Source organism: Pinus tabuliformis, chromosome 6 (assembly GCF_031772625.1).
Source record: "Pinus tabuliformis cultivar Carrire ecotype Pingquan chromosome 6, CPIR1, whole genome shotgun sequence".
NCBI lineage: Eukaryota > Viridiplantae > Streptophyta > Pinopsida > Pinales > Pinaceae > Pinus > Pinus tabuliformis.
This window is the reverse complement of record NC_142292.1, coordinates 1,996,861,650-1,996,875,695: the sequence shown is the minus strand read 5'-3', so window position 1 is coordinate 1,996,875,695 and position 14,046 is coordinate 1,996,861,650. Positions and strand designations below refer to the sequence as shown.

Here is a 14,046-nt window from a genome sequence, read left to right as displayed (position 1 = left end):
AATAAATATTCCATAAACTCTTTAATCTTATTAAAAAAAAAAATTAATAAAAAAAAATTGTTGTTATTTCCATCATCATAATTCAATTTTCCATATTTACCCGGGTGAATTAGCAGAGTCCATAAAAAGACCACTTGATTGATGAAAATTGTCATCACTCTCAAGTCAAGAGCCAAAAAAGAGTCCCACAAAATTAAATGTGACACAACACTAAATCTCTTCATAAATGTTGGTGGATACACTACAATCAAACTTCAAGCTATAAGGGAATTCTTTAATACTTGTCCTTTATTGCTCATCTAATTTGAACCATCTCTTAGTTAAATAAAATTTTAAAAGATTTATCTTTCTCATTTAGTTGTTTTTAAACAAAATTGTGCAGAACTGTGATAAGCTTTGGTTGAGTGGCTAACACGCCTTGCTTCCATATAGGTGGCAAGAGGATGAACCGTGAGGGAACCAGGTGAGCACGGAGAGATTCTTGTGTATTCAGTTTTTGTCCGTAGTGAAGGCAGCCAATAGAGCTCTGGTTAATGGATTACAGGTCTTTCATTTATAATGGGTATAGGGATTGCTCCATTTAGTAAAACAATAAAGTAAAAAAGGCTATCCAGATAGGCTTAGTGTCATCCTGCTCAATTTATAGAGAATTGTGCTGTTCCTATCAAATCATATTTCAATAAATCCAACATTATTGGTGCGGCGAATAGCTAATACGGTCCTTGCTTGAAATGGTTAAAAAATTTAGTTGCGGTAATCAAAGCTCTAGTTGTCAACAACAAGGCTCATATCGAGTGATTGGCTTATGTCGGTGATGGTGTACGGCACTGAGAGTTGCATCAGCAATTCTGAGCATATGGACAAAACTTTTATACACATTAAGGCGAGATTGAATACAAATAGTCCAAAATATTCCTCTGGCCGGACCCAATTGGCTGCCCAGAGAGAATCAATTAAAAAAATAATCTGGTCCTTTTGGTGAGCAGTATCCAACATTTCTTTGGACACAGGGGCCCTCTGAGGGATAATATATGGTACAATTACATCAAGGAAAAATTCGTGAGGCCATAAAAATTATTCAAAGGCTGATACTTCTTAGGATGGGACATTTTGCACAAAAGTGCTGACTGTCACGTCCATAAGAAGCATGGACACACGGGAGAAGTCAGTAATGGTGTCCGAGGAAAGGAATCGAAGTTGAGGGCATGGCTTGAAAAAAGGTTTTGCAGTGTGTCTGGGTTGTGGCAGTAAAATGGGCTCTGCTTTGCTATAAAGTTGAGTGGCATTCAAGTCTGCATGTTGGGTGTCCTCAGAGTGCAATGCCAGAGAAATAATCAATTGCATGCATTCCAATCTTTAAGGAATACCAACATGGGCCAGTCTCATGGTCTCCACAGTAATGATAGCAATGCAGGACTAGTAGGTGGAGAACGGCAACAAGAAGAAGGATAACAACTATCATGCAGAGGCTGGCTATGATAAGTGGTGAAAAGTGTTGAGAACTGTGTTGAGATGGATGCTGATATCAAACTGGTGTCTGTCATTATTTTCATGGCTTTATTCATTTGCCATTGCCGAGGAAATTTTGAGTTTTCTACGGATCTTGCCGAACAGGAATATGACAATAATTATGGACAGGATGAGATCCGGGGAATCCCAGGAGAAGATGAGAAGACAAATCAGTTTGAATGGCCTTTGGATCGGCTCAGAGCTCTGCTGGGTGTTTCAATGCACACTGATAGTAAAAGACTATTGGGTGTGGAACTGAATGCAGCTGCACCAGCACCAGCACCAGCTCAGAATTATGATAACAACAATGATAACAATAATCATAACAACAACAATTACAATATGCCCTTCTATCCACTCGGCCCATCTATTACAACTCCTAGCCCTCCGAATCAGTCCTCAACGCCTGCATTCAACTTCACTGCACCCTATCCGGAGAAGGAAAAGAAGGATAATCACAAGGCAATTGCTGTCTCGGTTGTACTTACTGCAGCAGTGATGATTGTTCTAGCTGGAATGCTGTTGTATTTGTATAGAAAGTTTATTGGGCATCATGCATTGGACGATGAGCCCAAGTCCGAGAGACCTTTGTTAGCTTCAACGATTAGCGACCTGTCAGAGAGTTTGAAGGCCCTACATGCTTCAGGTAATGTGAGCAAAGTAGGTTTGAGGTGCTTTTCTTAGATTTAATTTTCAGTAATATGACTAGAGATATTCTTTTCAGTACTAGGCTCACCCAATGGGAGAACAGAGTCGGGTTCCTTTGGTCGGGGTAAGTTTGAGAATTTCATTCTTCCCACAAACATGTCGAAGAATGGCACTGCACAAACTCGTCAAGTTCAGACTCTGCCCTTGTCCAAAAAACCCACTAGCCTTCATCCCCTGGAATATTCATCTGGTGATGAATCTTTTCATTCAACTTGTGAAACACCTTCATCAGTGCCTAAATTACCGCTTTCTCATCCTCAACAAGAATCTTGGCAATCACCATCGCCACCTTCTTCGCCTGCATCATCATCATCATCATCACCGCCATCACCACCACTTTTCCCTCTTAAACCCTCTACCTCTCCTCTTACTGACAGTGTTAACCGTATTCCCAGCAATTTTGTTACAAAACATTGCCCATCAAGATCTCCATGCCCGCCTCCTCCCTCACGCCCTTCCTCCAGATATCCACCCCCCCAGCCACCACTGACATCAAGATCTATACCTTCTCCCAGGCACAACAGTATGGGTGTAACTAATTCACGAGAAGCACCTATGCCTATTTCATCTGCAAGAGACTTTCAGTCATCGCTTCCACCTTTGCCACCCCGGCCTCCACCACCGTTATGTAGTACCTCAAGAGGAGCTCAGCATCCAAACCATTCGAGTTCTGGAAAACCTGTGGAGCAATTCAACATTGCTAGGAGAGATGGGGATCCTCTGCCCAAGTTGAAGCCTTTGTACTGGGATAAAGTCCGTGCACCTGCTGATAGTGCGATGGTGTGGAACAGGCTGAGATCGGGCTCATTTGAGTAAGGATTACTTTCTGTTGGTTTGCATTGACTTTGGTCTAAGGATTATCTTTTCTTGTTTTGAAATGCATTCTCATTTGTTAAGCTTTTCCTGATTTACAAACTGCATTATCACTATGCTTTAGCATGTATTACTTTATCCAGTTAGTGGGATGAACAGGTTGGATGAGGAAATGATTGAATCTCTATTTAGCTACCCTACTTCCAATACGGTGAAAAGTGAAGCAGCCAAATGCTCAGTTAATCCCCCACCTAAGCAGCATCAACACATTCTTGACCCTAGAAAATCACAGAACATAGCTATATTGCTGAGGGCATTGACTGTTACAAAAGAGGAGATCTGTGATGCACTACTGGAAGGTGAATTTTTCAACCAGTCTTGTTATATTCTTTAAAATATAAGAACGATATATTAGTCATGTAATGATTTTTTTTGTTTTGATTTGTTTATATTTATTTATTTACCATTCACTGCTTGTAAATTGGCAAACAATATGAATGCACTGTTGCATGTCCGTTGTAGACCTTGGCATAATGGGAGAAAAAATAAAACCCTGCTCATTTTAAAAAAGTGGGGCCGGATATCTATCTCATTGGATTCTTTGGTGTCAATGATAATGGAATTAGGAGGTATCAAGCTGCCTAAATGCTTGGGTGCTGGTTTTATAGGCTTGCCGATTACAGAATGTAGTGCTCAATTTCTTATACCTGGAATCTATAAGAAAAAGGCAGGCAACAACAAAATGCTATTTCAGATTGAGTCTCTGAAGAGACGATTTGAAGCGATCCGGTTTATGGAGAGATAAGCCTGTTACCTGGCTTACTTGACCTTCAACAGTAATATCCCACCTTATGGATATGCATAGATAGCCTCCTTCGATATTGTGTCATTGAGCTTAGTGAAACATACTGTTCCTCCCCTGTGCCCATTTCACAAATGAGGTAGTACACCATCAAATAGGCAAGTATAGAGGCAGTTGAAACCATGAAATACACACACACACATATATATCTGTTAAGGTAGTTCAGACATTTACTAATGCAAACCCTGCCCCAGAGAGTATGCCATTGTTATAGGGATGTATCTGTTAAAGTTATTGAAACCTTTTTTAACGCAAACGTTGTCCCCAAAGAGTATGCCAATGTTATGTGCACCTTTGGCCCCACCTAAAGGACCTTTAAATGATAAACTTAGGCATGGCATCACATGTAGGTCTTTTTATCTTATGCTCATCACTCTAGCCTCCTGACAGACTTTTGGCCTCATTATGTCGGTTCTTGACTCGCACCTATAAAATTTCTGGTATGCACTCACCTGGGCTTATGTACACTTTAATCAATAATGTTATTCAATGTATGTTACATCTATCCTGTAGAGTCGCACATATGCTTAATGGTATATCCTCCAAATGAGCCTAGGACATGCCCGTTTAGATGTCCCTTAGGATTCTTTAAAGTTGCTTGTCCTGGATTGAGTCTTTGCCCGTTGATTAACTTACAAGTTACATATTGAAATCCTTGAAGCTGATTAATCTGGATACCTTGATCCTTCAAGTTCATAGTACATACACATGCTTTCACTCATCAGGGTCTATGAATATTCCTTCCTCTAGATCTTAAAATCACAAACCTTGCTCAGTCATAGCTTTTTCCACCTAATTTGGTCAATCAGGCAGTCCAAACTCTACTTAAATTAGGAAAATTTATAAGTTTTCTTTTCCACGTGACATTTCAAAAAGAACATTCTCCTACTATAAACCGTGGAGCGTGAACTCTCTAGGGATTAGCTGAGTTGGCAACCAAATAATTTAAGTACATGTTACATGGTCTAGACCGCAGAATCATGCTAATGTTCTGTGCTTCGAATAATGTACCTGCACCCCAAAGCGCCAGTTTTGGCACATTACCCATTCTTTGTTATGCTCATGTCCATTCCAACAAAACCCTTATAAAATCAAAGCACAAAATATTTGGAAAATGGAACAGGACTACTACACCTTTTACTACTCACTATAGCTTGAACATTTCTGATGCAGGTCCATTCTTATGAAGGCTTGACAAGGAGTTTGGTATGCTCATGTTTGAGTCCTTTGATAGGAGGACATTCATTTTTTAACAACTTAAGTGAACCCTAGTCTCCTCATATCTGCAATCTCAACTTTCCAGCCCAGTTGTTGTTTCCCTCTTTCTTTGTGCATATGTAAATTGAGACAGTTGAGGCCTTGCTGATTGGAGAAGCACCATTTTACCAGATTGAATACTTGGTTGGAGAGTTAAATACCCACTTGGACATTTGCAGCTATTAAGTTAGTTCATCATTTCAAGTGAATTCTTCTATGTTTTCTTGCCATCTATTCGCTTTGCATTTTCATGGATTTCTTGTATTTGTTTTAGGAATATATTCTATTTTATGGTTACTGATCCATAATCACACAGCCTATGGCTGAGTTGATTCACCAACACAGACCTCTGTTAATATGTGGAAAACAATTGATGCTGTTGTGTTTATTTTACTGTCCCATAATAATGGATGTATATTTTATTTGCAATAAACAGTGTTGGCAATAACAATCATATATACAAGAACAACACAGAGATTTACCTTGGAGAACCAAGTTTGGGGAAACTCCAACAAGAAATGGCTTGTTTGGTTCTATATTCTTTCACAGGAAATTATTACAATCAAGAACAATACATTCTCTGGTAGAGATTTTGTATATCTTCACCCTTTTGCTGCAATTGCAGATTGAAGCCCTGTGTAGCACAATTTGGGCTCCAGGACAGTGTCCGTCTGCCCTTGGACAAGATTCTCTTCTGCCCCTTAATCCTGTTGATTTAGAACTGTAGTGTTTCTTAACCCTTAGAATTGAAACACAAACCAGTTATTTAGAGATTATACATGCAGAAAACCAGATAAAAGAGATGAATAAGATGAAATATGTGAAATATACCCGTGTATTAAGACAATCAATAGAAAGAGAGTGATGTTTACTTACCTCTTAAGGTGGGGCAACCTTTCACTAAATGAACCTCGCAAAACATTCCATTGCCTCCTAGCTTTTTAAATAGATTCACAATAAAAAAGGCCTAACTACTTGTGGTCCCATCAATAATGAATACCAACTACCTAGTGGGCCTTATTTAATAAAGAGGACCCTTTTACTTTTAATAGCCATCTACTACAATCTAATGGGCATTATTCAAAGAGGATGGCTACATCTATCAATTGATTAACTCCTAGTTAGCCTAAAGTAGGGAGATTAGGGGAGGACTCTAACTTCTAAGTGATCCGTAAACTGCAATGGATATTCCACTAGACAGTTCGTCACAACATATCTGATAAAATATATTGAAAATCTGAAATCTATACTATACTATGAGGGCTAATTTTCCTTTGATTCCTAGATTTGTTAAATTATTGCTTTTGTTTATGCATGCAATATATGAAATACGGAAAATAGAAAATAGTGAAAAAAATAAACACTTACAAAGCACAATGACACAAGATATGCTTTGGGAAAACCTTATGGGGGAAAACACACTTGGAAAGTGAGGCTGCTTTGCTCTCTCTTTCTATAAATGGAAATGGAGGCAAGTACAAAAGAGTGAGATTTGTGACCGATGGGCTGCTACAAAATACAAACCCTCTCTGTTTGCTCTCTCTCTATCCACCTGCAGTTACTTTGCATATCTATGGAACAAAATTCACTTGAATAGAATGGATCCACCTTTTCCCCCTGGTGGCTTGATTATAACACAACCCGTTAGACTACTAGTGGTTAAGTTTGACTCCTTCAACTCTTAACTAGAGTTACAATATTGACCCTTCTAGAGTTTTCTTCATGTTCACATGGCTAGCTCCTTTTCTATAAGTAATGGGGCTGATGTGGCATCCTCCCGAATCATGGTGGTAAAAACGGAAAGGTCAACGTTCGGGTGGCATAACTTTTGCATATAGACTCTGTTAGAGGTCTTTCTTACATCATTGGAAAGGTATTTGAGTGTAGAACAATGCCAAGGGTTCTAGCACAAGTGAGAGTTTTTGGACCTCAAAAAACTTCAGGAAATGCCTCAAACTACCTTTGGAAGGTTGAAAACCCCATTCACCAAATTGTGATGCACCAATAAAAATGGTCCTATGAGTTGATTCCTCCAATTTTCCTCTCTAAAACCATCAAGGTGGACGAAAAATAATATAATGATCCAATCTGGAGCATGCCTCCCCATTTTGGGAGGCTTTTGGTCCCCAAAAGCTTTTACTGAATGAGGTGAGGAATTTTTTCCTCTACCTTCTCCTTGGAGTACCATTTAACCTTGCTTGGAAGTTGTCCTTTCAACCCAATTTGCCAAAGGTCATGTTGCCTCTATCTTGTAGTTTTGGGCCTCTTCTATAAAATTGTATCCTTTATCAACTCCGCCTAGGCATTTGGTGCTAAATTCTCTACAGAAGTTAGGACATGTTCCTTTTCCTTATTTAGCATGGAAAGCTCATAGAGTTTCAGATCTTCTACATTCACCACTGAGTAAATGTGCATGTATGGGGGTAGATTGAGTCTATAGGCATTATCTCCCACCTTTTCCAGTATCTCAAAGGGACCATATTGCAAAACCTTGATTTTCTTACCAGGACCTTATAGCCTCTCCTTGTTCAACTGTGACCATATTTTGTCTCCCACTTCGAATTATTTCTTTGTTTTGCGCTAATCATGCCTAGCCTTGTATTTTTATGTGACTTCGATAGCACCTCCTCTACCTGTAGATGGATCTGTATGATCTCAAATTTTTTTTTTGCCCTTAAGCGTAAGATCCTCCCACACTCCTCTTTATTGTCCATATGCAATATCCAAAGGTGAAGGTGGCAAACATTCTGTTATCACAAAACCCAACCTTGATAGACTGCTGATCAGGAAGACTTTGAGTAACTATTTCAAACCAAACTTTTGGCTGAGGCTTAGCCTCCTCAACCTGAGAGGGCTCTCTCACTGGGTTAAAGATTTTACTTTGAAGATTAGATGGCTAACTCTATGGAAAATTTGAACAACAATGTATAAATGGTTGAAATACCAATTAACAAACTTCCATTGGGCTATGGAGTCAAAGTGTGTTTCAGTACAACAGCAAGATCAATTTCACATGGAAGTCAGGGCATAGAGGGTTTTAACATAAAAGGAAAACAAAGATATAATGTAAAGAACACAACCTACAAACACATGAAGGAAGTTAGAGCATCATCAATGAATTCTAAGTAACGTGTGTCTATACCACTGCAAGTAAGTATATGAAGGAAGCCATGAGGAAAATCAAACATTAAAACCCTTGTTGAATCCTGAGTAGTGAAAGCAACTCTTTGTATTAACCTGAAAACATATAGTCACATACAATAACACAATGTGCTTGTTTCTTTGAAAATTTCCAACCCTTGGTGCCTTACATCTTCTCCCATATATAGAGTTTATTACATGACTTAGATTCCTTCCTCTAGGATGAGGAGAATTCGAATTCTACTTGACTTGACACCTATTGACACTTAAAACCAACTATTTAATATAACTGACTGTTAACTAGCAGTTCTAGAGACCTAAAACAATTAGGAGTGGCACTCCTCATTATGATTACAACAACCTTATTTAGGAATTAAACATTCCTTTTGACACCTATAACTCCATGAATTCGAATTTGATGAAGCCTCCCACGTTGTCACCTTGCTGTTGATGATAAACCCTAAGAATTAGGGAACATGTTTCCAATGTTCCACCAAGGTTCCGGGACGAGGGAGCGAGGGGGCGCGGGAGCGCGGGAGCGGCCTATGCAAAAGCTCCCCACCATTTTTAAGGAAATGTGGGGGATCGTCAGGGTCTTAAAAACCTATAAATATAAAATATAATTTATTAATTGAGTCCACTATGACAATTTGGTTAAACATAATGATAAAAAAAGAAATGAAAAAAAATCCTTTGCTCCTAAAGTTAAAATTGTTTCTATAATCTATTCACTCAACTAATAGTCTAGACTCTAATACCTTCTGCGTTTAGGAAAGAAAAGGATATAATTTAAAATTTTAAAGCTATGCTCAATTGTTCTGTAGTCTGCACATAAATGATAAATCTCTCAGCTCTGTCAACGTGCCCTGAATTAGTTACAAACTTTGCTTCAGATCTCTGAAGATGCCACTATTTTGCTCTAAAAGGGAGATCGAGAATCATGACAAGGTCTATTGATAACAAGTGAATTCAGATGTATAGAAGACCTCGACCATTACAAACTTCCTCTTGCACGGTTTTGTATTGAAGATCAGATCCTAAAGATGTAAGTGATATGCCCAAAATAATAAAATATCCAGACCTTCAACCTCCTTTAAGGCTTTAAAATTAAAACTAGTAACATAATGACTGGTTGGTAAGTTACATCCCATTGAAATCTTGGTTTATAGAGATGCGTTTTTAATACGAATGCATTTCATCAGTGAAATTGAACAACTTCCGACAAAAGGCCGTCATATGAAAAGTTTTAATTTAAATATATGCCCTTGGTACTAGTTTAGATAGGTTCTAAATAACAATATTGCGTAAGGATCTACAGGAGTCTGGAGATTATACAAACAAGCCAGCAAGTATACACAGGTCCCCATCTTTTGTATTGTCAAAACTTTAAGTTACTATAGTGAAGTTCTAGAGCGAGAGAATTTATTTTTCATGGATTCCACAATAGTACTTGCAAAGGGCCATTACAATATATACACATTGAGAAGCTACATTCAACTCACACTCTTCAGCACAGTCAAGTTTCGTTGACACTACTCTAAGACAGGCGCTGTGATGATTGCCCAAACTTCATTCACATGCCCAATGATTCGGGAAGGGCTGTTGTACTGTGCAATGATAAAACCTGCAGAATATATTTAAAATCGAGACAAGGCCGTCATATGAAAACCTGCAGAATATATTTAAAATTTCAAATTTATAAGTGAAAGTTTGGAAACCTGGTTTCTTTCGAGAAAGTTGCATTCATAATGAAATTAAAATATTTTGACACAAGGTTAGTTGGCGTGACTTCTATGTTTCGGATCTCATCGCAAGAGTAAAATCAAAATGTCAAAGCAGAGGTGCTCCACGGAACCATGGTGACTCCACGGAAGAACTGATGGCTGGAAGAAAATATCAAAACACGGAACCTCCATCTGTAGTTTAGTTACGATAGCATTGTCGCTTAAAAAAAACAGCCGTCAAGACACACCAAAGGGAAACGCCCCCTCAGGAAAGGGAAACGTCCCCTTGGCACGTCCCCCTGAGTTTCCTCATTTTTAGGAGCATGGGGAAACGTCCCCTACTCATCCCCAAGTCCCCGGAGCGCGGGGGAGCGAGGAAACTACACCCCTGGGGGGGGGCGAGTCCCTTTGGAACATTGCATGTTTCCCTATTTTTAGGTTAGGAATCTTTGAAAGTTAGCACGTGGGACAGAGCCTTTATCTTTCTCATCCATGACATATTTTACGAAACTAAAGGAGGTTTTTTTAGTCCATGATGTCTAGAACAAAAACCTCTCTTGGTTTTTTAAAACACTGCTCCAGCTGTCCAGAATCTGTCATTGAAAAACACGTGTAAAACAGGAAAAGTCTGTTTGTGAAAAACTGCGCCTACAATAGTTTCGTAGCGCAAGTTTAACCATAAATTTCTCCCACCTTATAACGAATTTGAAGAAACTGAAAGAGGTTTTTGTAGTTCAGTATGTTAGGAAGAAAAGCCTCTTTCAGTTTTCAAAATTGAGTTCTCAGCTGTTTAGGAACCCTCTTGGAAGTTAACTGCTAAAAACAAGGAGACAAAGTTCTTCCTTTTCAGAGTTTCATCCTTATGCTTGTCTTCGAATCCTTCTGCTGACCATGTTGTCTCTTTTAATCACTTGACATGCATTAAATTAACCATAGACCCTGCTCAAATACTCGTGCTAAGACAAAACCCCTTAGGTGTTGGTTGAAACATGACAACTATCCAAGCTACGAAATGACTGCTGTTTTAGTAGCGCAGAGTTTGGAGTTACTATATGCTTCTCATTCTTTGAATTTTCCTTTGCTTAATATTCAAAACTTCTGAGGTGGCCCTTTTGTGTCTTCAGCAACAACATACTTTCATAATGGTTCCCTTTTTCATTTCAGAATTGATTCAAAAAAACAAAACTGGCAGTTTCAGTAGTTTTGTAGCGCGCTACGAAACTGCTGTGCATTATATGTCACCTTCAGCAGTTTCGTAGCACGCTACGAAACTGCTGTGTGAGTTAAAAACACAGTTTTTATCCTTCTTGGAATTTTTTAATGAATTCTCCATATGCTAAGGGGCCAAACAAAACTGACATTGTTCATCCAAAAATAACCTTCAATCTTCAAAAAGTAATTTTCACATCAAAATTGTGTCAAAATTTCATCACTTACTGTCAGGTTCATTTATGTTGAGGTTGTTCCTCTGGTTCATTCAATTGAATCTTCAAGTCCTCAACCTGTCCTTTCAGCGTCTGGATTTTAGTTCTTAATTTTCCATTTATCCTTCTGACATATCTTGCCTCTTTTATTGCAAGAACGGTCCAAGTGAAGTATTGATCATGATTGCTCACTACTTCATATCTTGGAACTTTCCCATCTTCCCAAATAGCTTTTACGCTTTCGAAATTTGCCTTTTCAATTGCATGTTTTCTTGCCCTTTCCTTGAGTTGGGCAATCTTAAGATTGGCAGTCATCAATTTCTTTTTGACTTCCTCAAAGCTACATTCTTCTTCTTGAGTGCTAATTGTCTTACTTGAGTTGAAATGGAGAACTGCCTCGCTTGAGCCTTCAAAGAACTCTGATGTATGCTGACCCTGAGCTTGTCAAGTGCTTCTTATGCATGAAAGGAACACGAAAATGACCAAGACCAATTCATCCTTACCTTACCCTTTTTCTTTGAAATTTTTCCAGTGATAACAGTGGCTCCACTTGGGATAGTGTGCCCTTGTGGTACACTAAGAACCTGCAGTTCCAGTGCTGCTATCCATCTTTTAGAATAGAATTTTGAAATGCTGCTCAATCTGCTTTCCAAGCTTTAATGATTTCTACAAGAGGGACTCAATCTGCACCTACTAAAAAAAATGCTCAGTCAACCTACCCTGAGCTTATTTGCATATTCCTACCTACCCTATCAGCGGCAATTTCCACTTTAGGTTAGGCAACATGATATTTCCAATAAAGCCAATCAATTGTCTTTTCTGATATTTGAGGCTCTTGACTGCATTCGACCTCAAAATAACCATGATAGTGAGATGACCAAATCAACTTATAATGTACCTGATCTTCATAATGCAAATGAAAATGAAATACTGGTGTGCAAAGCTTTGCCATGTATTCATTTATAGGGTCAAAGAGGACATGGTTATTTTGATGATCATCATAACATTCTACATCTTCAGACAACTGATTCTCAGCCACACAAAATTCCTTTGATATGCTATCCAACTGCTTTTCTGAATGATTCCCACAAAAAATGTAATTTTCCTCATTATTATGATCATTCTTTGATGTAAGCTGTTGCAAGGAATTACAAAAATGAACAACCTTTTCCTCTGCCTAAAGGTTATAAAAAATATCTTCCAGTATTTCTTCTTGGTGTTTGTAATCATTTTCATACTCTTTATGATCAAAAGACTGGCAAGTTTGCTGCATCTTCACATTAATCTCAGAGGATGTAACATGGTTTTCATAGCTATACTCTTGCTGATTTCTATGTTGCATGTCATGGGATGTTATACTTTCTTCTAGTTGTTGAAATGTATTGTTATGAAGAGCCTCTAAAATTTCTTCATCCATAAATTCATCATCATCATAACAATCCTCCAAATATTGAATAAGACTCAAATAATGTTTACAACAATTTTTTACCAGCAATAAGGAAGGATGACATTCTTTATACATCTCATAGAATTCATCATAAAAATTAGCAAGCGAATATATTGAACCATTTTCCAAGCTTTTATACCAAGACCATGCTTTTCCTTCTAAAGTGGTCATAAACATCCTCATGAGACAATCTTCAGGGAATTGAACCTTAAGACTGCGTACATGCATATGGAACCTAACCAAATGAAGAGCAACATTGTCTTTCTTTTCATCTTTGAATATTGGAAGATCATCTAACTAATCAACCTTTGGCATAGGATTTGGAAAACCAGGGATATGAGACTGATTCATAGGGGCATACCTGGCATTCATTCTTGCAATGGAACTCATCTTGAAACTTCATCAAGCTACTGATCTTCTAGCAGTGGAGTCACCTTCCAATTTGTTATTCGATGTGTGGAGTCGCCAAGGTAGTTGCAGCCTCAAAAATTTTCTAAACTCCTGCTACCTTCAGAAGTTCAGCTTCTTGATTTCGGGAATGAATAATCTTCAGACTCCCGACAGACGCACCAAAATGTTATCACAAAACCCAACCCTGATAGGCTGTTGATCAGGAAGACTTTGAGTAACTATTTCAAACCAAACTTTTGGCTGAGGCTTAGCCTCCTCAACCTGAGAGGGCTCTCTCACTGGGTTAAAGATTTTACTTTGAAGATTAGATGGCTAACTCTATGGAAAATTCGAACAACAATGTATAAATGGTTGAAATACCAATTAACAAACTTCCATTGGGCTATGGAGTCAAAGTGTGTTTCAGTACAACAGCAATATCAATTTCACATGGAAGTCAGGGCATAGAGGGTTTTAACATAAAAGCAAAACAGAGATATAATGTAAAGAACACAGTCTACAAACACATGAAGGAAGTTAGAGCATCATCAATGAATTCTAAGTAATGTGTGTCTATACCACTGCAAGTAAGTATATGAAGGAAGCCATGAGGAAAATCAAACATTAAAACTCTTGCTGAATCCTGAGTAGTGAAAGCAAGTCTTTGTATTAACCTGAAAACATACAGTCACATACAATAACACAATGTGCTTGTTTCTTTGAAAATTTCCAACCCTTGGCGCCTTACATCTTCTCCCATATATAGAGTTT

At 38.3% G+C, this 14,046-nt stretch overlaps 1 protein-coding gene across 1 annotated transcript in view; it reads left to right on the top strand.

The window, feature by feature from the left end:
* Positions 1–1,058: 1,058 nt before the first annotated feature.
* Positions 1,059–14,046, top strand: part of LOC149267250 (formin-like protein 15) — a 66,623-nt gene continuing 53,635 nt past the window's right edge. The window contains exons 1-3 of the mRNA XM_089432053.1: positions 1,059–2,155; positions 2,234–3,029; positions 3,190–3,389. Coding sequence (XP_089288179.1) covers positions 1,513–2,155; positions 2,234–3,029; positions 3,190–3,389 — 1,639 coding nt within the window. The 5' untranslated portion in view covers positions 1,059–1,512. The remainder of the gene's footprint in view (positions 2,156–2,233; positions 3,030–3,189; positions 3,390–14,046) is intronic.